General features: G+C 35.6%; 3 protein-coding genes across 12 annotated transcripts; 1 reads left to right on the top strand and 2 right to left on the bottom strand.

The window, feature by feature from the left end:
- Positions 1 to 460: 460 nt before the first annotated feature.
- LOC113211821 (protein zer-1 homolog) lies at positions 461 to 7,177 on the bottom strand. 5 transcript variants are annotated; one of them, XM_026430313.2, is made up of 13 exons: positions 6,939 to 7,177; positions 6,740 to 6,854; positions 6,350 to 6,641; positions 5,822 to 6,271; positions 5,470 to 5,718; positions 5,042 to 5,399; positions 4,768 to 4,970; positions 4,512 to 4,680; positions 4,268 to 4,423; positions 4,022 to 4,183; positions 3,792 to 3,935; positions 3,379 to 3,631; positions 461 to 3,300 (listed from the first exon to the last, which is right to left on the bottom strand). In XM_026430313.2, exons 4-13 carry the CDS (start codon positions 6,238 to 6,240, stop codon positions 3,065 to 3,067), a joined length of 2,349 nt encoding a protein of 782 aa, XP_026286098.1. In that variant the 5' UTR covers positions 6,241 to 6,271; positions 6,350 to 6,641; positions 6,740 to 6,854; positions 6,939 to 7,177; the 3' UTR covers positions 461 to 3,064. The 5 variants fall into 5 exon arrangements, with proteins under 5 accessions (XP_026286098.1, XP_026286100.1, XP_026286097.1 ...); XM_026430315.2 differs by lacking the exon at positions 6,350 to 6,641 and having other exon boundaries at positions 5,042 to 5,178; positions 5,260 to 5,399; positions 6,939 to 7,170; XM_026430312.2 differs by lacking the exon at positions 6,350 to 6,641 and having other exon boundaries at positions 6,939 to 7,176.
- A 453-nt stretch (positions 7,178 to 7,630) lies between these two features.
- Positions 7,631 to 10,494, top strand: LOC113211823 (TBC1 domain family member 13). Its single transcript, XM_026430324.2, has 11 exons — positions 7,631 to 7,840; positions 7,922 to 7,995; positions 8,119 to 8,244; positions 8,312 to 8,471; positions 8,544 to 8,700; positions 8,931 to 9,129; positions 9,217 to 9,418; positions 9,501 to 9,623; positions 9,703 to 9,760; positions 9,852 to 9,913; positions 9,983 to 10,494. Exons 1-11 carry the CDS (start codon positions 7,821 to 7,823, stop codon positions 9,999 to 10,001), a joined length of 1,200 nt encoding a protein of 399 aa, XP_026286109.1. The 5' UTR covers positions 7,631 to 7,820; the 3' UTR covers positions 10,002 to 10,494.
- Positions 10,495 to 10,505: 11 nt separating this feature from the next.
- Positions 10,506 to 25,376, bottom strand: LOC113211822 (protein tramtrack, beta isoform). 6 transcript variants are annotated; one of them, XM_026430320.2, is made up of 6 exons: positions 25,186 to 25,375; positions 24,004 to 24,196; positions 23,728 to 23,907; positions 23,262 to 23,643; positions 23,052 to 23,129; positions 10,506 to 11,335 (listed from the first exon to the last, which is right to left on the bottom strand). In XM_026430320.2, exons 2-6 carry the CDS (start codon positions 24,187 to 24,189, stop codon positions 11,010 to 11,012), a joined length of 1,152 nt encoding a protein of 383 aa, XP_026286105.1. In that variant the 5' UTR covers positions 24,190 to 24,196; positions 25,186 to 25,375; the 3' UTR covers positions 10,506 to 11,009. The 6 variants fall into 6 exon arrangements, with proteins under 6 accessions (XP_026286105.1, XP_026286106.1, XP_026286107.1 ...); XM_026430321.2 differs by lacking the exon at positions 10,506 to 11,335 and adding an exon at positions 11,579 to 13,142 and having other exon boundaries at positions 25,186 to 25,374; XM_026430322.2 differs by lacking the exon at positions 10,506 to 11,335 and adding an exon at positions 13,403 to 14,437.
- Between the last annotated feature and the right edge of the window lie 37 nt (positions 25,377 to 25,413).

Raw genomic sequence — 25,413 nt, 5'->3', positions numbered from 1 at the left:
GCAAGTTATTTCATTTACCCTAGGCCCGGAACTGCAGTTAGGCACTTCGTTTGCCCTCCTGTTGGTGTCTGTAGTCTGTACCTGATTTAGCTCTTATTTCAACAACTGCCACTAAATGTAATAACATAATGTAATTAACTACTTTACTCATTCTATTTACTAAAATAGATAAATTAGGTTCGGACAAACGAGCTTCGGACAATCGGAGCCGTCTCCAAAAACCAATGGTGTTGAGTTTTGACTGACCCACCCGGCAGGGTTTTAGGATCGGGCCATGATTAGTTCAATCTCTCTCATCCTCCTTTTTCAATTTCCATTCAACCCTACCAATAACCAGAACAACTATTTAAAAACAAAAGTGATCAACTTCTTCCTGTCAAGATTTTGTGCAGATTCACACATTCTGCCACAAACCAAGTCAAGGAATGACCAGTGACCTCAATGATCAACAAAAATACACTTCTGTTGAAACATAGGAATATTTACTCTTTATTAAAGCTTTCTGGAAGGAATAAGGAGACAGCACAACACAATTTTCCTCACCAATTCAAAGCACAAGGATTAATTTTCTTATTTGGTTTAAACAGAATTCAATTTTTTTATGCCAAAAGAAAACTATTAGTGTGCGACAAACAGACTGCAATTAAAACTAGGCAGCTACAAAAAACGGGCCTATTTACTTCAAGCTTATCACAGAAATCAACACCACAAAAAAATATTAAAAAAGAAAAAAAATATCTGGGCATTTACAATAGCACTCAGCAATTTTCCAGCAAAAATATTTCACTTTCTGTTTTTCATTGCTATCTTTAAAGCATTTAGCGTGTAGTCATTTCATGTCTACCGTATCTAATGTGTCAATAGGTCAGTAAAACTAGAAGTGTCATACATAATTAACATTTCTTCATGAATTAAAAGTACTGTACTCACTCTATAAAATCCCTTATGACAAACATTGATTTCAAAAATTTAGGCAGATATTCTCTTGTCAGCTAACTTACATACTTACAATGCGACTTTAAGAATTGTGAGATTTTCAAACAAAAAGCAAGATAGGTGAAATATACTTTAGTCACAACAGACTGTCAACAGCTTAGGATTCATCATCATGATTTCTTGAAACCCACAAAGAAGGATTGAAATAGTTACCCAAAAGAAATAATTTAACAAATTGAGTACGGGTGGAATTTCCAGGGTAAAGAAAAGCAAAGCGTAACCACATTGTGATTGTGCCACATTGAACTTGCTAATAGAAATTGCATTCCAAGTTATAAGCAGCCATGATACGACCATCTCTATACAAATACATGAAAAAAAGAAAACAACTTATTGCTATGGATGTAGAGAAAATCTGAGCGAGTATCGACACATGAGGCTGATCCAAGTCATGAGATTGATTTGACACAGTAACTTCTTCAACTCTCTAACATGGTGGTGTATGACACACACACGCACACACACAGATTAGAGACACAAAGCTTGAAATAATGTTCATACAATGCCATGTAACACTTGGATATACATTCATGAATGATTGTACTGAATTGAGGCAAGCACTGACAGGTGCACTCTTGAATGCAATTGTAAATGTCAAATCATGGAAGGAATTTCCACATTAAGATTTAAAGAAAAACTAGTTCTGGTTACAAACAACATCAATACTCTACCATAATATTTTTCACACCCAATATACAGCCCAATATGGGATACATACAACACAACCTACAATCCCAGGAAACCAATTGGAGAATTAAAACCAGTAATCACAGCACAATAATCAATTTTCCCCATGAGAACAGCACGTTAGATATCTGTGTAATGGGTTGTTCTGTACTAATGATGACAACCAGAACAGATTAAGTAGGACAGAGTAATCATAATCATACAGAAAGTGAGATTTAGCAATACTTTGGTAACTTGGGAGCACAAAGTTAAACCTTCAGTGACACACACAGCTTGCATTGTTATGATGTTTATGTTATGGCAAGACATTTACAGGGCACAAAGAACCCTTAAAATAAACAGAAGGCAAAAAAAAAAAAAAAATATTCACAAAATAATTGTGCCTTTAAAACAAAAATTTGAGGATAAAATAAAAATATAACAAAAACAAAAATCAAGTAGATCAAAGGAAGAAATGTCAGAGACCCAAAAATTTTGATGGCACTTGGCAGCTAGCCATAGAGAAAAATCACTTATTCGTTCATGGGAGGGATACACATTTTTGTCAGTCAATGTTAGAACTGCAATGTCTCTCCACATTGAAAACATTCTTGCTGCACAAGTAGAAAAATAAACTCATGAATAGCTACTTGTAGAGCGTAGTAACATTCTTGAAACTCTACTGTAATACATCTACTTCATAGCCACAGCAGTTAAGCACATTGACCTCCATAGAATTTGGGTTCCGTCTTTCATTTAACATGATAAAAGTTGTTTATAAATAAAACATTTAGAAAAATAACATTACACAAAACAATGTAGAGATGAAATGGAAAAATTGACATGAAATAATAAATACTAGGTACTTAAATAAATGCCAATACACAATATTGTTACAATAAACATATCTTCTTTTTAAATAAAACTAAAAGCTTTGATCTGGACCTATAAATTTAACTTTATAGGAAATAGAATAGGTAATTTTGTCCTTGCTTTGCAAACTTTTGGAAAAAGAAAAATACATTCTAGAATTGATTATAGATCACCTACTGAACCTTATGTACATTTATATCTACAGCATTACTTTTAACACAAAAAAGGTTAATATGTAGTGGGTAAGAATAAGCAAGGGAATGGGAAAGGATGTTAAAACTAATGAATTGTTTTTGTAATATATTGACAGCACTATCATATCACATAAATAGACTAATGTTTAGTGGTGTATCTTATCACACCTAGGTGTGTTCCTATGTAATAAAATAGAATACAAGACCTTCACTGTAACTAGAGGGTATTAATTGAATAGGATGCAAATTTTCATCGCCGCAAACTTTGCCAAATAGGTTGAAAGCCTTCTGCAAGTCCTAGGAAAATACCCACATGTTTTAACATATTTCTAGATTCATCCATCAAGCTGCATATCTCCATCATCATTATCGTCCCCCTCATCATCCCCATTGTCGTCTTCCTCTACATATTCCTCAACTTCCATCGGTATGTAACCTTTTCCAAGATGCACACATTGGTCTATGACCATCTGACAAAGCTGCTTCACCCGTTCATTCACATCAGTTTCCATTAGTTGTCTTAGCAGAGGGATGCCATTCTCTGATTCTAGCAGAGGACAATACTTGTCAGCTGAAAATGAGACAGGAGATAAGGCTTTTTGTGATTCAAATTCAGACACAATAACACACTGAAAGAGAATCAACGTACGGTAAACTCTTGTAAGGTTGGCAAGTGCCCATGCCGCCCAATGTTGACACTCAGGAGTGTGGGACTTTCGCAAGAGACCAAGAATTGGTTCAAAAGAACGATAATGAATAAATCTCTGAGTGCTCAAGTCCCAGCATTCTATTGCAAAGACCATTCTCCTCAATGCTTCTGCTCTGGAGGGTTCATCAATGGTCCAGTACTCCTCTCCATCAGATGCCATGTTTGACAGGACACCAGCAGCATTGTAGCTTACCTGAAACAATCCAACGATCAATTTAAAACACTGACTTTGTTCATGCCATAGTGCAGCTTTCATAAAGTTTGAAAATTAGCATAACTAGCAAAATGCGGTGAGTTAATCGACATTTAAGGCTAAGTACTGTACCACAATAAAAAGAAGTAAATGAACAAACCTCAATTCCATCATAATCAAGAAGCTTTGAAATTTCTTGAACAAACCGGCTGTTCATTAATTGAGGCCGAAGCCAACTGACTTCAGCAACATTTCCTAGAAGTCCCAACATATTGCGGATCATTTCTTCCTTTTTGGGAAAAGCCTGAAAATATAAGAATATTGTTTAAATAAATGTAAGCATTTTGAGCAACAGAGAACAACTACTACAGAGGTAAGAGAAAAACATACTCTTAAACATCGGAGAAACATCTCCATGCCATTTCCATCCAAGAAACGCTGACAATTTCGAGGGGTTTCGTCAGTTGCATTCCACATAGTTGACCAGGCTGTGTCAAGGATTTCCCCGCTCATCTTATTTCTTAAATGAGATTCAATGACTGCAAGCATCCTCTGAAAATTTGTAACAATTAATTTAAAAATTGTTGGAAGTGATAAAAAGCAGTTACATAAACCAGGTAAAGATATTGAACATACATAGATGGTTCCATAGTCACCCATATGCTCTTTGTCTTTACTGTCAACTGTCACAGCAATAGAATTGAGCAGTGTTATACCGTTTCTTCGGATCGGACCCTCACCGGTTTCTACCCTTCGGAGTGTCAGCTTTACTATACGCTCAAAGTAGAACAACTACAACAAATACATTTGCAAATTAATGTCCTATAGACTAATACACTTCTGGCATAATAACACGGCAGTAGGACATTTTTTCATTTACCTCATGAGGTGTGAAACGAAGAATAAGAGTCAAGATGAGACAGCAATTTTTCATCATAGTTGCCGTAGCATGAGCCTCCAAGCCATTCAGAAGGGTCCACATCAGCCTTTGCTTAGTCTGAGTATGCTGTCCTTTTTGCAAGTGCTTCATTAAATAATACAAAGAGGCACTGAAACAGAATCAACATTAAATAGCACTAAGTTATTCCAAATGTAGCACCAAGTTTTCAGAAGGGGAGGGAGATCATTCACTCTACCTGCCAGTAGTCTGGATACTTTCATCATTCAAATGACGATCCATAATTTGAATAACAGTATCCAAACACGCCTTCCAATCATTAAACATTTCATTGCGGAGAATAAAAAATATTTCATGTAACACGTTTTTTAACATTGGTGGACGTTCCATGTAAGCTGAAGCAGCAACTAGAAGTTGAGCTTCATTAGCGTCTCCAGACACCTGAAGATAATAAAAATTATAGTCAAAATAAAAATAATTCTTTTAAATAACAAACATGTGTAAAAACTAACCACTTTTGCTGGGATGTGGTGTCTTGTACTAGCAGCATGACTGGTATAAAATAGACCCAAGAAGTGTAAGGGATTGCTAGCCCTTGACACTAGACCGGGGATGTCCGATATCCCATCTTTTGCCATAGCAACTGGACCTGCCAAAAATACAATTCTTGTGTCACTAGTGGTAAAAGGAAAGCTTAACAAATACTTCCTGTTGAAAAATATTGACTTACCTTTCCCAGCTAGGTTGGAGCCAGAAATGTCAAGTGATACAAGATTTGGTAGTGAGGTGACGATCAGATCAAGATAATAATCTGGTCGTTTATACATTCTTGGGGCTTCCTTGGGTACTGGTTGAGATAGGTCCAAATGCCTACAAATAGTGAGTTGATTTGAAACCATGGATATTACCACTCAACTACTCAATTTATTTATGGTCTTACCTTAGATTTTTCAGTTTACAAATAGAAAGAATGGTGAAATGCATTTCCTTGACATTATAAAGAATGAGGGAAGTGAGATTTTCAAGAGGAGTCACATACGACAAGTCACCCAGGTTGCAACAGTTTGAAAGATCAAGGTGAGTTAGGTTTCTTACTGGGGAAATTAAAGATTTTAGCCTAGTTTCACACCCAGTGAGGTCATTTATGATCAACCTTTTCAAGTTGTGAAGTTTTATGTCAAAGCTACCACTGTAATAAGTAGAAATAAAAAAAATATATATATAGTTTTTAGACATTGCAAGAATACACAGATTTATATAACTGACAGAATAAAATGAAAAGTTTGACTTACTTGCTTATGCACAGGGGAGGCATGCCTGATAACAGATTTCCATTGCTTGCCAAAGTTAATGATTGCAAAGAATCACCACCATACTGGTTGAGGTACTGGATAAGATTAGGAGTAAGTCTGTCACAATTTCTAAGGTCTAATTCCACCAGCTGTTGTGTAAGGACAACTATTAGTCCAGCATCTGTGACATCAGCATTGCGGAGATGAAGACGTTTGATATGGCAGTTTGATAAGGCCAATAAATGATCATCTACAATGTATCCAAGACGCTGATACATGTCAATGAATGACTCCCATACTTCAATCGGTAACTGAACATCTTTCCTCTTTAAAATGTCCACATTCTCAGCAATGTACTTCAAGCAAAGGGACTTGAGTTGTGGTGGTGACTGTGACCACAATGACAGCAAGGCCTGCATAGTAGATATTTTAAATTCACATCTGTAAAATCTAAAACCAAAATACAACCATGAGTAATGATAAACCATAAGAAAAAGTTAACATAAGCACAGTAAAGCTTCCTCTTACATTACTAGATCTTCAAAACAAAAATAACCTCAAGTCACTGCTTAATAAACAAAGATTATTTTAATTTCTTTTTTCTCATGAATCTATAGTAAATTGGCTTAAAGAGTGTGTTAGAAAATAGCTCTTATCGTTCTTATCAAAACTTCAGCGAAATGGTCAGCATTAGCCCATTCTAGATTTCATATGTTCGGTGGTCATTGAGACATACATCACAACAACAATGAGCTTTTCCCCCATCATGGGCGAGACAATAAACGACCCCACATTGCAACAACGGGGTAAGGGCATTAAGCTGCAGACGAATCGAACTTTTGAAACATCCACATTAAAAATATCGAATGACTCGGTCACAAATGTAAAATTTGGAAAGTTTGTTTGTTTTGCACTGACCTTTCGAGAAAGCAGGCGACAAGAAGGGCCAAGCCTAACGATCAGCTGTTCTCGATTTCGATCGCCTTGTCCTCGTCCCTTCACAACTCCACTCACAAAAGAATTCGTGAACACCCTATCTCAAAATTCACAAGTCAATCAAACTTCTTCGCAAAGTTACTTCACATGCAATAACGAAAAGGTCATGGTACACATTTACCTATGAAACAATGAAGGATGAAGGGTGTTTAGTATTTTTCATGGATGTTTTCATTCTTACATATAACAGAACGCGCATGCGCAGTTACTGCACTGCATCGGGGCTGCGTTCGGAAACTGTTATTTATTGCTGGTAACCTCTTTCTCTTTCTCTCTCTCTCCTTTGCTCTCCGCGCTATGCGTGCAAGAAAGACGTAAGGAGCAATTTCGACACATGCATCTTCGAACGCAGACTTGCAACACAAGGCCACCATTTAGCCAACCCAAGAAAAGATAATTTTTACTATTGTTACCATTTTAACCGTTTTACATCGAAATTATAGTTGAAAATTAAGTGATCGGTATTTGTTTGATGAACTTCTTTAATAATTTGATTTAAAAACAAAATTGTTGATCTCGGATTTACTATTACGTTGTTTTATCAAAGTTGGAGTACTTGGTAGCTCGAAAGCGGGATTTTCAACTACGATAGAATTTGTAATGTTTGCTTACTCTCCCAAACCGAAGTAGAAAGTAAATAAGTAAATAAAAACAATACTGTGACGTTATAAATACCTACATGTCAATCTATGAAGAGTACTTGTCGCTTTCAAGACCCCTAAATGCAAACTGGCGACACACCGTCCGACATTCCTGCCAGCCTCCTGGGAACCCTGGAAACGCTCATCTCGTAACGCGTAACGTAATCTCTTGTCGGGTGCGTCGGGTGTCGGGTCCGCCCCTCTCCTCTCCCTCCTCGTCACTCTTCCCTTTCCCTCAGAACCACCCACCGTACACAAAACAGATTGTGATATGTCTCGCCGCTCAGCAGCAACCTTCGTCGGAAACTGGTGATTGGAAGGAAGCCGGGCGAGTTCCAGCATATTGATCTAGTACCAGTAGTATGGCGATCTACAAAGCTAGGTACAATATAGTTTTAATGTCGAGCGTTTCGAGCTCTGTGCCGAACCTGCCATTGACTCCGCTTCTGTGCCTTTATTGCAGGTTAAAAGAGTTTGATGTCGCCCTCAGTGCAGAGGAAATTGACTTACGGAAGTTAAAACAATTATGTTTTCATGGTATGTTATTTATTTTATTTTTTAGATAGAAGACAACTTTATAAACCCCAGAGGGTCTTCTGCATGCAAATGATACTTTTCTCAACACGAACATCTTTACTATCATGTTTCTGTTTTTATCAGGTATTCCTGATGATCAAGGCACAAGAGCTTTATGTTGGAAGCTACTTCTCAACTACCTCCCAATTCGGCGGTCAACATGGAGTCAGACACTAAGCCAGAAGCGAGACCTATACAAGCAGTTCATTGGTGAGACATGCCTCCTATTTTGTTTTAGATTTAAATTTTAAATATGTATACATGTTTTTCTTTACAGAAGAAATGGTGATACCACCAGGTGAAGTTAAAGAGGATGAAGAATCCTGCCGTATTGATGTCACTTGTGCTGATCATCCTCTCAGCTCAAATCCTGATAGTCTTTGGCAAGCTTTCTTTAGAGACAATGAAGTCTTGTTACAAATTGATAAGGATGTCCGGTAACTATTTTGATTTGATTATGGCTGCTGCTTTTTATTTCCTTTCATTACTAATCCTCTCTAAATTGCTAGGAGGCTCTGTCCAGACATCTCTTTCTTTCAACAAGCTACTGAAGCACCGTGCTTTAAAGTTGTAAATAGTAAAGGACTGCGACGTCTTCACCGTAGAGTCCAACATACTGTACTAAATTCGGCAAATGTTGAACGAAGGGGACTGGGTGTGACCAAGGTTAGTTTGGTTATATGCTATGGTTTGTACTACGGTACTCCTCGTGTGATGTCTAAAGTTCAATACTTAACACTTAAATTAAAACTAAACCTCAATTCTTTTGCTTGCTGATGTCAGTAGCAGGTAAACTTGAATTATTTATGTGTCTGACAAATTGTGAACAATGCTGTAGGTAGGTAAAAGAAAAGGTTACGAAAATGTTAATTCCAGTTTTATTATATTTGATTTAGATTGCTTTGTTAGTGAAGAAAGCTCAAGAAGACTATGCCCCAATGGCCGAGGGCAGTGAGGCTCATTGGGAAGTAGTTGAAAGAATTCTTTTTCTGTATGCCAAACTAAATCCTGGTCAGGGATATGTTCAAGGGATGAATGAAATAGTGGGACCAATCTATTATTGTTTTGCTTCAAACCCTGATGCAGAATGGAGAAGTAAGTCAAATTTCTTGAGGATTGGGAGTAGTTCATGTAGTATTCCTTTGCTAAAGTCCTGTTGTTTTGATATTGTTTTCTGAACAGAACATGCTGAAGCCGATTGCTTTTTCTGTTTTACAAACTTAATGGCAGAGATAAGAGATTTTTTCATTAAGAGTCTTGATGAAGCTGAGTGTGGGATCAATAATATGATGTCAAAACTGAGTGACCAGCTTCGTCAATGTGACCAGCCTGTTTATTCACGACTACAGCAATTAGAATTAAGACCTCAGTACTACAGTTTTAGGTGGTTATTTCACCTCCTCTTGAGAATTTTCATGTAACAATTTGTGGCTGAAGACTCTCTGTTACTATTTAATTTGCTGCAGATGGCTCACTCTACTACTATCTCAGGAATTCCCTCTGCCTGATGTTCTTCGCATTTGGGACTCTTTGTTTGCTGATGAAAATCGTTTCTCATTTCTAATTCACATATGTTGTGGAATGATTGTGTAAGTAAAGCCCAATACACCCTCGAGTACGATTGTTTGCCATGGAATGCTTGTTGACAACATACTGTTCATTTTCAAGATTACTTCGGGAAGAGCTTTTGGCGGGAGACTTCCCGGCAAATGTCAAACTGCTGCAGGTATGGTAGACAATTATATGTTGGTGCAGTTTTAACATCTTTTGTTATTGAGCTGTAATGTAATGGCAACACATTTAAATATTATTTTCAGAATTTTCCTCCCATGGACATTGCCGTTGTTCTAAGAAAAGCTGCCAAACTCTCAGGAAGAAGGTAAGGTGATCTTCATTAAATAGATTCCTTAAATCCTTGTTAACATAATTTTTTACATTTCTTTTTCAGTAACGGTGATTGTCACTGAAATTGGGAATCGTGAGCAGATAGAGTAACGTGCTCGGTAATGAATGTGCCTTTTGCCTGTGATTATCCTTGTACATGTTTATCGTTATTCATATTTTTATATCAATCAATTCTTTATACTTGTAAGTTAGCAATGCTCAACTACTCAAGGCATTTATTTGCAAGCTGAGCTGACCTTGTTAAAATTTCTTGAATTGGAAAGAAACATTATGAAGTTATATATGAGGTTATATCACAAGACTCACTGTTGAAGGATTCAAAAGAGTGAATTTAGGCATCTATGTCCCTTAGTACAAAATTGTTACATCTGGTAAATGTCCTTTGCTCTCTTTGAATGCATTTTCTTATCAAAGTAAAACAAATTGTTCTCAGGGTCTCTAAGGTTTAAGTATTAATCTCTCTCTAGCCATAGGGTGTGTACTTTCTACCTCTTCCTACCCGTATTTATGTGATGGAATATTATAATGATCAAATATATATTTGTTATGATTTGATTTTGGCCTGATTTTTATATGAAGTAGAAAACGTTTATTTACAACCACACAAAATGTTTCAGAAAATAATTGGTTACTCTACAGTATCTATTCCAGAGTTACATTGTCACAACATAGACTGGAGCCTTATAACTGAATGTACAAAGTAGTAAAAAATTCAATGCAAGGCACATCTAAACTTAACACATCAAAATGGTTATAGGAATTCCTTCAGAAATATGTTGAAATTCTATAAGTTGCACTCATAATGGAAAGGGACTTCGCTACTGAACACCAAAGCTAAAAGGAACAGCTAACATCACTTTCAATTTTTGAACAACAATATTTGAATGAGGCTGAAAATTTGCCTGCATGTATAAAAATTGTTAGATATATTATTATCAGTCTTATAATTATTTTTAAAATCTTGGACAGAATCTACAATACTGAGTGGACTGTGATCACAGACATTTCCTTACAAAAGTTGAGATTTGACCTCTGGAATACTCAAGAAAATTAACTTGCATCTGTGGTACTTAGTCTTGAATGGAAAATACCTCTCTGGTTGGTTCAGCATATTCCTTCATCTCTGATCCACTGGCTTCAACTTCACCAGCAACTGAAAACTGATGGTCTTTCACATTGTTGTGTTTTTGGTACATGTGCACACGTAGACAACTCTTATTTTTCATGACTTTACCACAGTGAGGGCATACAAATAGATCATGCGAAACACTGTGTTTGTCTCGCATGTGAATCCTCAAATTAAATTTGGTAGCAAATGGACGACTACACACTGGACACCATACTTGAATTATACGCTTTGGTCGACTGAAGAAAGGAGGTATCATCCATGGAAATCCTGCAAAGAAAAATTACATTACAATTAAATAAACGAATGAAGATGTAGTCTCAGTCTGTCAATTTAAATAGTTGAAGTTGAGGAAGATAAAAATACTCTCTGTTTGGGACAAGTACATGAAGTGATTCAAAAACTACAGCTTTCAATCGCTTAGATATCTAATATAGTCAGTGCAAGCATGATTTCTTACACCAAAATACTGCTGATGAAAAGGTACATAATCACACAGAAAAAATAAAATCATAAAGTATTGACAGATTTTTATTTTGAAAAGAAATTACAAATATTTTTGAATTGGCAATCATTACACTAACAGAAACTGACTTATGTACAACTTACTATCTCACAATTCAATCACAGATATCATAATTGTTCCATAAAGCATTTACAGACACAAAATTACCCACAGAAAACACAAATGAAAAAACATATCCTTGCTATGTTACCATCTTATGAATACATTAACAGTATTATTCTTGCAAGGCAAAAGAAACTTCCCACTAGATGCAAAGTTGAAGAACCATCAAAATTTGATGAAAGTAATATGTTTTGCTAAGACAACGAACACTGCTGTGCAGCAATTGAATGAGTATACTCTTTTAATATAAAAGAATAGGAGAAATTATTAATGTCGGAAAATGTGACATCTACATGGAGAAAAAGTCCACAATTCATTTGTTTCCTCTGTTTTAAGGTTTTTAAACCAGAAATTTTAAGAAAATAAACCTGAAAGTGTAGTAAGTTAGAAATTACAAACAATCAAATTGAGAATTGTTCCAAACATCTCAAAGAGAAAAGGGTAATGAGGAACAAACACATTGAAACAAGAGAAAACAGCATATAAAATTACAGAATTCTCAAGTTTTACAAACGATTTTAAACCAATCATTATTACCCAGAGAGAATATAAAAGACATCAATTTGAAGTCAATGATAAAAATGTGTCCCAAAATTTGATGATTTTTTGAAGAATTTTCGTCCAATTGATGTCTTTTTCATTGATCATTTCTGAGTTAGCCGGAGGCTCACACAACTGCTCAAAATTGGCCCAACACTGTTTTTGGATCAGCATTCAACAAATGAACATGCTTAGTGTTGCAGGCAATGTTTCAATTCCAGGAAGTCATTAAATTGCCAGTAACTGGTCAGGCAAAATTAAAATTAAGTTCAAAAAAATCACAGACAAATTATCGTCTTAACAATTGCAACTAAAAATCTAAACCTAAATGAACTCTTAAAAAAAAAAAAAAAGAAAAAAATTGATTTTTTGCAAGTGTCATTTAAAAATTTAAAGCCTTTATACTGGATGCCTAAAAGCACAATAGATTGTCAACTTTTCTTACTTTGTGGTAAATTTAATTTGCATTGTGAGACAGAAGAAAGGCACCAATGGTTCTGAATCATAATACGCCACAATGAAAATAACATGATTCTAGGCTCTAAAAACTGCCACATTGCTTACTCACATGTAGCTACTGGACACTGCTGGTAGCGTTCCAGAAGACATGTGATAAAAAAAAATATCACTAACTATTGTTTTCTTCACCATTATCCCATTTTTGAGCATCTTGAGGCACTACCCATCTTGACAGTTTTGCTATTTTCACCCGATCGTGGTCTTCAGGATGTGAGTGTGGTGATATCTTTGCTACATTGTTAGTACCACAATAAACCCAAAGACGGCTGGTACAAAACTTCCGTCGATCACAACGCCATTCAATAGTTCCATTGTTGACACGATGCCTTGTATACATATATCCTCCAAGTAGAAGTTTCAGATTCCCCTTCTCCGTTCTGATGTATTCAACTGTAAAGAAAAACTACATTAGAAAAAGAAAAAAATTATCCTTTGCACAGATAGAACATAGGGTTCCTCCTGCGCGCAACAGGAATTTTCCTCTACATCATTAGAAAAGTTACAGTTCTCTATAGGTAAGTTAAATATGAAACGAATGAATTATTGTATTGAAATGAGATCTTCAAATCTAATTTCGGAATCAATCAGGCTGATGTGTTTATTGAAGGACTTAGACACTGCAAATGGGAGTGCTGTACACAAACAACAGATTTAAACTTGAGAAAACTGTTTATTTTTATCTTGTACACAGAAGTCACAAAACTTGATTTACATACAAGTAAAAACAGTTCACATATAGTTTAGCACTTTGCCTATGATTTTCTATAGTTAAATGCTGTTTGAACACAGCTCATATGAAAATTTAATGTACTTGACACCAATACAAACATCCAGGAGCTGTCAAGACCAAAAATTTATCATACCAGAACGATTTCAGCTTTGAGCAAGTGCTAATGAAACTCTAAAAGATCATCTTCCTGAAATTATTGTCACTTAAAAAAGTATTGTTTCCTCTGGCTAGTCTCAGCACTTGCATAGTACAGGTACTACATGACAAAACTGGAAACACAAAAACTTTAGCACATTATAATACAACTGAAATAAAAGTTTCAGGTTTGAGACTTGCAAGCTTATCACTGAGCAAAATCCTGTAGCAAAGTACAGGAAAAGTACAGCATTTCTGTACAGGCATTTTTGTTGGTTGTGGTACAAGATGCACGTACATTTATACTGTAACGCCAATAAGGCTCCATGTTAAAAATTCATGTACTCCGTACTCAAAACACCGTACTTAGAAAGTGCAGGAAGACCGTAAAACAAGTTAACTAATAAAGTACTCCTATGCTTTTTTCCCACAGTGTATTCATGTATCATGAAGCATAATTACTTTGTATTTTCAAGAAAGTTTCAACATTTTGATTTTTAAAAATTTGTACTGAATTGTCATATTTAACTACAAATATAATTTCAAATAATTTACACTTGAGTATAAGACATTCTTAATTTTTTGAAATTTGTGCGGTGATATTCATACATGTGTGTGTTAAGACTTCTTTTATTTTTTGACATTTTCCCACAAATCATACAGGGGAACGGGCCTTTTAATTTGCCATGAATATTAGAATGATGGGTGACCATACAGGCCCGCGTTGAGAAGCGGCGATGGCATATGTCACAAGGTACTGACTTGTCTTCCGAAACTGTTTTCCTGGACGTAGGAAATAAGTCTTCAGAAAATTGATATCCTGCACAGAAAGTATTCAAATAATTATAAATCTACTGATACCAAAGTGTTTAGAGAAAAGTATCGACGAAGAAAATTATCTATCATGTGCCCTAAAATAAAAACAATGAGGAAGAACAATGCATGGAGACAACAAGACAACAAGCAAGGAATGAATGGATTGTTAGAAACCACCATGGGTCATAAGCACACTAGAGAGGGAAAATTGTGTAGATGTAGGAGAAAGAAATAATTATCTTAGATAAGGGAAATACACACACTCATCACTGTACAGTCGTACACCAATCTGCAATTCTGTTTTCTATTTTACTTGTAGCCTGAAAACACACATTCTATTCCACCTCCACCTCACTATACATACCTATACATCTCAATTCTGTCAGATAAAGATGATGTACTAGAAACACTTCTGGATAAAAGGATTCTTCCTAATCTGAGCACAAGAGGGAGCAGGGATACTTACCAAAATAAAATCTAAGGAGCCTGCACTGCACTGTTGTTGGTTGTGGGTAACTTTCCTTTTCAGCAAGAACCTTCTGATATCGAGTGGTAATAACTCATTTATTTTGCTTAACTTTTCAACGATACATAGGAAAGGCCAAAACATAGATAAAATGAAGAGTCTAAAGACACACAAACAGGTTAATAAACATCTGGGAATAACACAAGTTGAACAAACAATGCCAATACATATGGCACAAAAAACATTGAAGTCCAATGCTTGTATACAGCACCCAGTTCAAGGATATTACGAGAACACATTTAACACAGTTGTAATAAACACTGGCTTTGGTTTTGATACCCCAACTATACCTTTAATGGCAACATAGATACAAGAAACCTATACACTACAGATTGAAAATAATGCGAGACCAATTTCAATCCAGTGGGTCGCTATCAAGCAAGCTTTTACAGCTTTTTACACAATTACTTGTGTCAGCAGACTAGGTACATCCTTGATTTTAACATTCTTGTTTGCTAAAAAATTCAGAAATGAATGTAAATACTTTAGTAGGTACTAATCAAATCAAAAGGAAAAAAATGAACTTCACACAATGGCACACACAATTTTAACTGCACAAGTCACTTTGCAAAGGTTGTGCTCTACGTGAAAAGAATATTTTAGCAGACTTGTCTATCTTTGGAAAGCCATAACATACTTATTATATGCAAGAGCATATACAAAACTCAGTAAATAGAACACATTCGCACTTCTTAACTTAGAACTCAAACATTGAATATATATATATACTGTATATATAAGATATACTTAAATTCTTCTAATGTTATTGTACCATTATGCATTAATTGCCATCAGTCTATAGTAAAAAAGGCACATTGATTTTACTTAACGTTAGATTAGAAGAAAATAAAGACAGGAAGCTACAGATGGATTATTCTAAAAAAGAACTTAAAACACTGTGATGAATTTCAGTGACCATCATAGACTACGACTAGATGGATAAACCACCAGTAAACCTGCATTACTTAAATTCAGCAGGAAATCCCTTGAAATTCCCTATGAAAAAGATCAAGACTTAACTTCCAAACATTTTTCTAACATTGACCACTTCCTAATGCTAACCAGTGTCCTAGGGTGCTATGATAACTGGTACTCATTAATAATTCATGTGCTGAAATTGAAAGAATTTGCAGCTTAAGAAAAAAAGAAAAAGAAAAACGCATTTACTGGTGTTTTAAAAAAATGTGGTAAAAAAGAAAAACAGGGTTTAAACACAAAATTTACACATAGTATGATGGCAAATTCTTGGTTTAAAATCACACTCTATAGTTGGCAGCTACAAAGTTTTAACACATTTAAATCTACATGTTACATAATATGAAATTACATTACCACTAAAAGCTTTGGGATAAAACATTTAATTCTTTTATTAGGAGTCCTAGCCTTTTCAATTTGTAGCATAGCTACAAAATTGCTTAGTGTGCTACTTTGGCACTATAGCATTTCAACGATGTAAACCTCTCATGTATTTCTCCACATGTAACAAATACAATTTTACCATTGCAGAATGGATCCCTATCATAAACACTCTGACATTTAACAAAAGTCATTAACAGATTTAAAATGCTAGGAAGCAGTTGAAATAACAGCACAATCGGTGAAGTTGCTTGTTACACTTTCCACATGAAAACGAGAATATGTGCAGTAATGCACATTAAATGAATAAAGAACATTCTGACACTAATGATTGATTTTAAGCAATTTTAGGTCAGAGCTCCAAAGTGGTGGGAAGCGCTTTACATTTGTATGTTAATTTTTAAAAATTTATGGCACTGATAGATGTCTAAGATTATTGACTAAACCTGCTCAACACTGTGAACCCTGAGCATAAGAAACAAAGTATGGTGGGATAATCTGATTAATATGACTAGTAGATGCTGCCTAAGATTGTACAATTTCTTCATAAAGAAGAAAGTTTGTAAAAAAACTAACTTTGGTCAGGTAATTTGGTCTGGAAATTAGTACATGCTTATAAAAAAATCAGATACTAATTTTAAAGCAATAAAGAGTGGGTACAGGGCAATAAATAAAATCGAAGGGTCAATTCTTTTCCAAAACGCTAGCCTTATCATGATGGCACATCAGTGGTAGTAGATGGTGCAGTTTCACGAGAAAAATGATACTTTGTTACATGCTTCCGCAAACTGTCAGCATTCTTATAAAGTTGCATACAAATACAGCAAGTAAAGGGGCCAGCATCCTGACCATGCAAATTTCTCTCATGCGTACGAAGGTGATCTCTACGGGTGAAAGTTTTCTGGCAAAGAGTGCAACGATATTCAGAGGAAACACGGGATGTATTAGGCCTCCAAAGTTGATTGATGATGTTCTTCTTGAGGATGCTCACGCCCCTACTGCTGTTGTGGATACTAAGACTGTGTCGTAGGACTTGCAAGCTGTTCCCAACTTCAGTGTTTTCTGACTTGGGTGAAGGCAGTCCCCCAGGCTTGCCCGTTACTTTTGAATCCTCATTGTCCTCTTCATAGTGGTTCCCTGCAAAACCAATACAATATGTGGACAAAAACACTCAAACTCTACGTGCAAAATAAAATGGCTCATAATACTAAACATTCATGCACAATAGAAAAAAATAAACATAGAAGCAATCAAGAACAAAATCAAGAAAAGAAAACTGGTAAAACCAACCAAATGAAAGGCTAATAACCGTGCTTTCCTGAATAAAGTCTGATTACCACCAAGCACCAGTTAGAATAATTTAAAAAGTACTACCATTCACCATCAAAATTGATAAAAATAAATAAAATGAAAAGTAAATAAAATAAAAGGAGATGGAGAGACACAGAGAGAAGAGAGAAGTAAGTAGTAGAGAACTGCCAAGCAAAATTATTTTAACAAAGCCAAATTAAAAGACCAATGACTAATAATAAATAAAATTATGCTGCAAACAAATGAAAGTGATAAGACAACTGATAAAGACTCCATGACTAGATAAATTGGTTCCCCACCCTCAATTCAAATATTGAATGTTAAGATATGATACTCCCACAGAACTGCCATTACAATTTTTCAGTTTGTATGTATGCTGCCTAAACAAGGTTTGATGAAGGGACAAACTTTTAAGTTCTATTTGACAAGATGGATAATCTTTCAAAATTGAAAGTTAGTAACTGTTAACTGCAATTGGCGTGTTTCTCATGGCTGATGGATTCATATTAAGTCTTTCCTCAATTTATACAAGCACATACATCATGAAGAAAAAGTAAAGGCAATGAGCCCTGATCCCATTCAAAATAATAACGACAATTTTACTGGAGAATAGAATTATACACCGTACTTATTCAATTCGAAGCCGCACGCAAATCAAAGCCACGCCCCATGTTTTACAGGGGAGTCACAGGAAAGACTACACGGGCACTCGATTCTAAGCCGCACCCCGACTTTCGGGGTCGGAAAAAAGGGTGCGGATTGGAGTCGAATAAATATGTACTTCATAAAAGAAAAAAGAATGAAATTTCATTATATTCAATCTGTAAGAAAAAAGAGAAACCTTAAATATGTGGAAGTTACTAGGCAACTCATTTCACAGGATGTGATGAGTATGAGACAAATACATTCACTTCAGTGAGAAATAATTAATGCTTGAAGTATAGGATGTAAGTTCCCAACCACCCAGCACCAAAGAAGAATGGGGTCATGGAATAAACTAAAACTTTCACTTTGTTACCGGAAAAAGGGCCTGAACCAATAGTAAAACTGTGTGCCTTAAAATAAATTCATGCCATAATAAATAAAGCATGAATCAATAAATAGAAAACCAGTAGAAGCAGAATTCAATATTATAAAATAAAGAACTTTCAATGATAATAAAAATACTGATTGCACTACATATTATTCCCTGCACCAAAAGAGAATATAAAAGAAATGGCTAATTTGAACCGGAAACCAGTTAAATCAATCTGTGTCAATCATGCATGTGTATCCTAAAAACTTTCTTACCATTTGTTCCTTTTATCTCAGCAATCTGCCAAATTGTCTATTAATGTAGAAGAGAATTATTAAAACAAAGGGAAAAGCTGTAATCCAGCGTATGAACCTCAATCAAATTCACCAGTCACAAGACAATAGCTAATAATCTCCCAATTCAGCATATGGGGAAGCATCATGATAGAGCTTTCTTCATTACAGTGTTAACTCAAAACAGATCCAAAATCATAAACATAGAAAATGAACAAGTAAAGGTGAAAATTAGAATGAGAGTTGTGCCTGGTAAACTATTTTGAAATGAGATTTGGAAACAAAAATGAAGAACCTAGGAAATATGATTGATACATGTTGTATTTCAGTTAAGAGGCAATAGCAGGAAATCACAGCACATAAATAGAGGCATAACAAGATACTTCATGGAAACACAAATGTTCCAATTTCAACAGTGAAAAAATAGAAACAGACAATGGTAACAAGTTCCACGTAAGTACTCCTTTCTTAAAGAAAATAAAGAAAATAAAGAAAATAAAAAAAATAAACAAAAACAAACAGGGAAATGAAAATATCACATTTTAAACTGATTAAGAAAAGGATAATCCAATGAAAAAATAGAAATAAAATACAATGGAATTTCCAGAACTGTTAATGAGTAAAATTTATGGAATGTACTAAAACAATCTAGCCCACAGCAAAATTCAACTTCGTTCCCTTAACGTGATTCTACACCAGATCAGGTATTAAAGAGAAGAGGGATAATGTTAGTAACTGGGGAAATTCCACATAAAATCAATAAACATCATGCATATGAGCAGAATATTTTTTTCTGTTTCTTTTCTAGCAGAAGAAACTTGGTCAGTCTTTGATTTCGTTCCATCATTTCTCTGAGTGCTATAAACACATCTTCTGGCACCCAAGATACATCTATGACTTTGGAAAGGTGTTAGGAAAAAGTGCTTCTTTGAGAAAATCCTGATAATTTTAGAAATTGAACAACAAACCAAAAGCCAAACTTGACTTGAGAAAACCAGTGCACTCATAACCACCATTCAAAACAATCAGGCTAGCGAAAGGAAAAAGGGAAAATGTGATTGTTACATTTCAACAACACAATGAGAATTGGAATCCTTGGTTCCACAAGCCCGAAGGAGTAAACAGATTAACCTTTGGACACACACAGCTGGGGATCTAATAGTGATTCACTGTTTGTAATATTTGCATCAGGGGTGAGAAGGCTGCTACCTCGAGCACCTGGCCTATCAGCACTTGCTGAACTCTGGCTGTTACGTCCTCCACCGTGGTACTTCCACCTGTGGTAGCGCAAACTACTCTGATTCTTGAAAGTCAAATTACATAGTTCACAAGACACAGGTAGAGAGCTTGTAGTAGGATCGTGCGCATCTTTGATATGAACACGAAGATTGCTTGAGTTGCTATAAGTTCCTTCACAGTATGGGCACTGAATCTTGGTCCGTTTCGATGCAAAGTGTCCAACATTCAATCCAAAGGTTCCAAATCCAAAGCCTGCAGCAGCTCCACTATTCAGTTGAAATGCGTTCAGGGCGCCTGGAAAATGGAATGCACAATTCTTCACCCTTAGAATGGACATGGATTTAATGCTAGCACTAATGCTGCACTCCAGTAATGCACTTCCTGTAAGGAGAAATTATATCCCACCACTAAGCCTTATTTTTAGCAAATAATTTTGAGCAAATTTATTGACAGACTGAAGAAACATACTGTAATAGCAAGAGTACCTAAATCTACAAATAAACAATCCCCAATCAGTTAACCAACATGGGAAAAGGGTTAATGACCAAAACTTGTTTTGAATTTCACATTTGCTAAGTCCCGTAAAATTTCTGGTTAATGTATTTTATTTTAGAAAGAAAAGGGGAAAATGGGGACATTTGTAAAATTCTTTCATACATTGTAAAGTTTGAGATGGAGAGTGAGAAGGACATAGCAAACTGGTGGTAGAAAAGTCTGAAAACTTCAAAATTCAATCAAGGAAAAAATATGCCACTGATTGAGCAGCGGTGCAGTTTTGTCTATATTCATGTTATGAGTGGAATAGATTTAAAAACACGCTTTAGATGTAGACCACGATTCCACCTTGTGGTGACACACATGGATCCCCCGCAAAAACAATCTGTAAAAAAAAAAAAAAGACAAAGTAGTGACAAGGAACTTTTGATCTTAGGGGGAAGAACAGGATAAGATGGTTGAAATGAAGGATGAAGAATACATACCAATTAAGTCTATAGAACAAATGCTTTTCTTCTTGGGTACTTCTTCAAATTTTGTTTTTAGCACGTTTCGCGATTCATAATTAGGGCAGCCTATCTAGTATTAATACCATTCAAGGTTCTACATCAATAAAAGAATAAGAGCACTATCTAGATGTTACAAGAACTTCGGGCTCAAGTAAATTTGTTTTGTTTATGTTAAGTTGATAGAATAATAAGATTAACTCATCTCTGAAACTAAAAGGGAATTGAAAAACTTTTTAATAATCTTTCTTTCTTAAAATTTAAATAGTATTTGCCAAATCCAATGCTAATAATAAGATCCGTAGTATTTTTGTACAAAATGTACTGGACGTCCTCAGGAAGACAGTCATGAGTTCTAAATAGACTTGACAGCTGAACAAATTACAAACTATGTGATAAAATTTGTTTCATTTATCATGCTGTAATACATGGAAATAGAGCTATTTTTAATGAAGATCTAACTGAATTATTTCATATGAAACTGTAGTTTGCAAGAAAACTGAAATCTATTTCAATCAATCTCACAATTAGCTATCTGAGACTAATCTATTACTTCTGTTGGTACACTATCTCTTGTGACTTGGCTGTTCGTGACTTTCATTTAAGTGCACACCTTATTATTATAGTTTACAAGCCAATATTACATGACTCTTTCTTCAGTGAACCGTAACATAAGTAAGTAACCTTCTATCTAAGCGGAAATAACCACTCATGGTGCTCTGGATAGCACAAAACATGAGAAATTTAAAAGCTGCAGATAACATGTAGCCGTCACTTAACTGCACCTATGCATTCATAAAACAATGATGATTACCATGATCAGAATCAAAGAGACAAAACATGACAAAACAAGAAAAGAGGAGGAGACAATTTTATCAATACTTTAGAATTTCCATTGATTGGCACATATATATATGTATAACTGTATAAACAAACAAAATCCAGTTTTCAAATCTTTAGAACAAAGACAGACACATGGGAAGAAAAGTGTTAAAAGCAATGCAGCCTGTGGATGCAAACGTGGCAAATACTATGTTAGTACACAACTTAACATGCTCTCAATAAACCTGTTAATCTGTTAGAAATCATATCAGATTCTTGCAATGGGTAGACCAAATGCAAACAATTCTGTCAAAATGTTAAATTGCAGTATCTTTGGAGGAACGATGAATGAATAATTGAGATACAATTGAAGACAACTTAGATATGTACTTTTCTTGTTTGATGGTCAGAATGGAAATATGCTCTGTTTACAGCTATATTAAAGAGAGCATGTTGCATTTATGGTCCAAACAGAACATCTTTTAATGACTTTAAGGTAACTGCTAAAGAGGCCACCAAAAACTAACACAATGAATGTGTGATGTCAAACAAGGTAATCAATGCATCATTTGAAAAAAGAAACTGATCACTTTGTTGTTGTTGTTGTTGTTTTTTTAAGAGAGAGCAACTTGCAAGCATGTAACAGAAGACCTCTGGCTCAAAGAGAACCTTGTTTGACAATGACTGAGCAAGACACAGAAGAAAGGTTAGTGACTATTCCTTTGAAAGGAAAAACAAACTTCATAAGAGGATGGGGACCTATTTCGTCTCTGTCCTCTGGCTTTAATTATACAACCAAGGAAGAAACAACAAATCAGCAACTGTTTAAAGATTGTTAAACAACTTAAATTTTATGTATTTAACTTTAATACTAAAGAAATTTGTAAAAAATTAATAATTGTCATTGATAATCAAATAAAGACTTTGAATACCAAAATCCCTCGTTAGGAAAAAGATGACAAGTGAAAAAAATGACTAAAATGTTCTAAAATTGAGTTGTTTCTTCCTTGTTTGAAATTTGAACTAGATACAAAATTTCTACCAACTGATCCTACCTTGACTCGCATCCTGAGACCCTGTTGAATCACCTGGTCCATGCCCCGACATAGAGCTGAACACTGTGGGATCCATGCCTGCACAGAACAGAAATACTCTTAACACTGTATTATAATTTCTATCTTAGAAAATGCAACTAGCACTAATGAAAAAAATGATTTCGGTATGACTTTTAGGATACTTTTGAAATATTTGTTTGAATTTGTTACCTGGCATTGACTCTGCATGAATTCCACTATGGCTACTTTCCCCAGCTAAAAGAGTAGCCAAGGAATCATTGACATCTTTTTCTGCATAACTGTCACCACCCTCATCACCATCCATGTCTCTAGGCTCTAATTTAGGGTGGGTTAGTTCAGGATACTCTGAATGTCCTCTAATGTTGTTATCTTCATTCACTGAGTTGGCAGTGGCAGGGCTGACAGGTCCAGAGACACGTTTTCTCTTGAACTGTGGCGTCAGAACACCCCTTGTATCCTCTGGCAAAACCATTGATGATGAAACAGCTTTGCCAGGAAGGTGTGATCTATCCTTGGGCTGTTTTGCTAGTAACGTCTGAGGTTGCTGCATAGGGCTGTTTGGTGAGGAGCTCTAAAAAAACATAGATAAATAAGATTTAACCGGCAGACATCAAATAAGGTCGGGTAAATCAGATAAATCAACAATAAAACCTACCCGCTGACCATCATCACCAGTGAGACCTTTAACTTCCAGCATTTCAGCAGTCTTCAAAAAACCACCCAATTCTTCTTGGCACACATTTACCTCCCCTCTATACATAAATTGCAACAAGGCTTCCAAGTCTTTATAGGCTACATCTTTAAGAATTACTATGGGGTGTTTGCAAGGATTAACCTGTTGAATATTTAGTGAGTGATAAGACATGGGTTTAAAGCAAAGCTAACATTTACATGTGGGATGTGATACCCTAACTTCAGCAGAACATTTTACCTTAAACAAAGTTTTGAAGTATGGACTGCAGACGGATAGGACAACCTTGTGTGCCTGTAGAAATCTGCCATCAGCTGCAAGCGTTACATCAACTAAATCCTCCCCCTCCCACAGGGCATGAAACCCTGAGGTCATGTTGCTTTGGAAATTGTTCCATCTTAAAGAAAATTGTTCAGCTGTTGCCATGCTCTATCTGTAAAGAAAGCAAGTACAATGTGAATGTGATAACAGAGACATAGGAAGCATTCAAAAAGAGAGATAGAAAGTTAAAATGTTTGGTCTACTAAACAGAATACAAGAACTTAAAATTAAGATACCTAATTGACCATTTCACCCAGCGGCCACACTGGTGGTCTTCCGGTTGGTACAACGTCATTTATGATCTAGTAAAGGACTGGAATATTTAATTAAATGTGACTCCTGATTGTTGCTTAGTTGTCAGAGAGCCCGTCGCCAACCAGAAAACGCATATTAGGCTGCCTCCACGGGCCACACACAGATGTTGTACAAACCAGAAGACCGCCAGTGCGGCCGCCGAGTGAAATACTCAATTCAATTTGCATTAAATGACCCTCTTGTTATTGAGTATTATTTTGCTACAGTTCTCATGTCTTCACATAAGTAATGCGACAATGTGCTTTTGGACTCCATGAAAATAGCTTTTGATATCATCATTTTTTACCAATTAAAATTAATGATATAAAAATGTATGGACTAGTGATGAATCAACTGGACTTTTAAAAACCTTTCTTGGATGAAAAGAAATAAAGTTTAGACTTGATAAATTCCCAGGGTTCATATTTCAGAAAATAAATTAGGTGGAGTTTCATCAAAGTCCCATCAAAAATGGACGAGAGAAAACAAAAATCACCGAGAAAGTAATTTAACTACATTGATAGGAATTAAATATCGAAAAGTTAAAGAAATGTGCCGATGATGCAAATAGACTACCAATTCCAGGTTGATGTTGTTTCACCCCATCAGAAAAATAAGTCTCAAATACGCAATCGCGGGTTGTGGTGAGAGGCATCCGCTAAAATTCTTAGTTTGCTGAAGATAATAGAAATTTTTAACAACAGGGCAATTTTAGGGCGAGCGTTAACGAAAAGGACATTCATTGCCAAGCCTATCCCTCCCAGTCCATCCATGAAGTGGACCTGGTAATGGTCTCCGCAGTCTTACCTAAGTCGCCTTAGCGCTCTACTTCGTTCACATAGAAACATCGATTAGTGGCTGGTAGTTGAATGAAGGTAGTAATACTAAGCAACAAGCATCCACGCCAAAATAAACAATTCAGCAGGAACAAGGGAAATAGCAGAAAATGTTGGAGGAATAGACGCCAATCTCAACAACAATGCTTTTTTTGTTACACCAATGCCACCGCCTTTCAGAAAAGAATGATACGTATTG

The sequence above is a fragment of the Frankliniella occidentalis genome, unplaced genomic scaffold, assembly GCF_000697945.3.
Source record: "Frankliniella occidentalis isolate FOCC.00 unplaced genomic scaffold, Focc_3.1 Scaffold31, whole genome shotgun sequence".
NCBI classification, from domain to species: Eukaryota; Metazoa; Arthropoda; class Insecta; order Thysanoptera; family Thripidae; genus Frankliniella; species Frankliniella occidentalis.
Note: the sequence above shows the minus strand (reverse complement) of the source record. Positions and strands in the feature narration are given on the sequence as shown.

What these genes read in the sequence shown, in the direction of transcription:
- LOC113211821 (XM_026430313.2), bottom strand. Translation starts at nt 6,240, where the DNA reads ATGCAGGCCTTGCTGTCATTGTGGTCACAGTCACCACCACAACTCAAG. An exon ending in GTGACTATGGAACCATCTAT is followed by an intron (nt 4,184 to 4,267) that starts GTATGTTCAATA and finishes ACAAATTTTCAG; the next exon opens with AGGATGCTTGCAGTCATTGA. An exon ending in CAACCTTACAAGAGTTTACC is followed by an intron (nt 3,301 to 3,378) that starts GTACGTTGATTC and finishes TCTCATTTTCAG; the next exon opens with CTGACAAGTATTGTCCTCTG.
- LOC113211823 (XM_026430324.2), top strand. Translation starts at nt 7,821, where the DNA reads ATGGCGATCTACAAAGCTAG. An exon ending in CCTCAGTACTACAGTTTTAG is followed by an intron (nt 9,419 to 9,500) that starts GTGGTTATTTCA and finishes AATTTGCTGCAG; the next exon opens with ATGGCTCACTCTACTACTAT. An exon ending in CAAATGTCAAACTGCTGCAG is followed by an intron (nt 9,761 to 9,851) that starts GTATGGTAGACA and finishes TATTATTTTCAG; the next exon opens with AATTTTCCTCCCATGGACAT.
- LOC113211822 (XM_026430318.2), bottom strand. Translation starts at nt 24,189, where the DNA reads ATGGCAACAGCTGAACAATTTTCTTTAAGATGGAACAATTTCCAAAGC. An exon ending in TCATGCAGAGTCAATGCCAG is followed by an intron (nt 23,130 to 23,261) that starts GTAACAAATTCA and finishes TGTTCTGTGCAG; the next exon opens with GCATGGATCCCACAGTGTTC. An exon ending in GTCTCAGGATGCGAGTCAAG is followed by an intron (nt 17,453 to 23,051) that starts GTAGGATCAGTT and finishes TTGGTTTTGCAG; the next exon opens with GGAACCACTATGAAGAGGAC.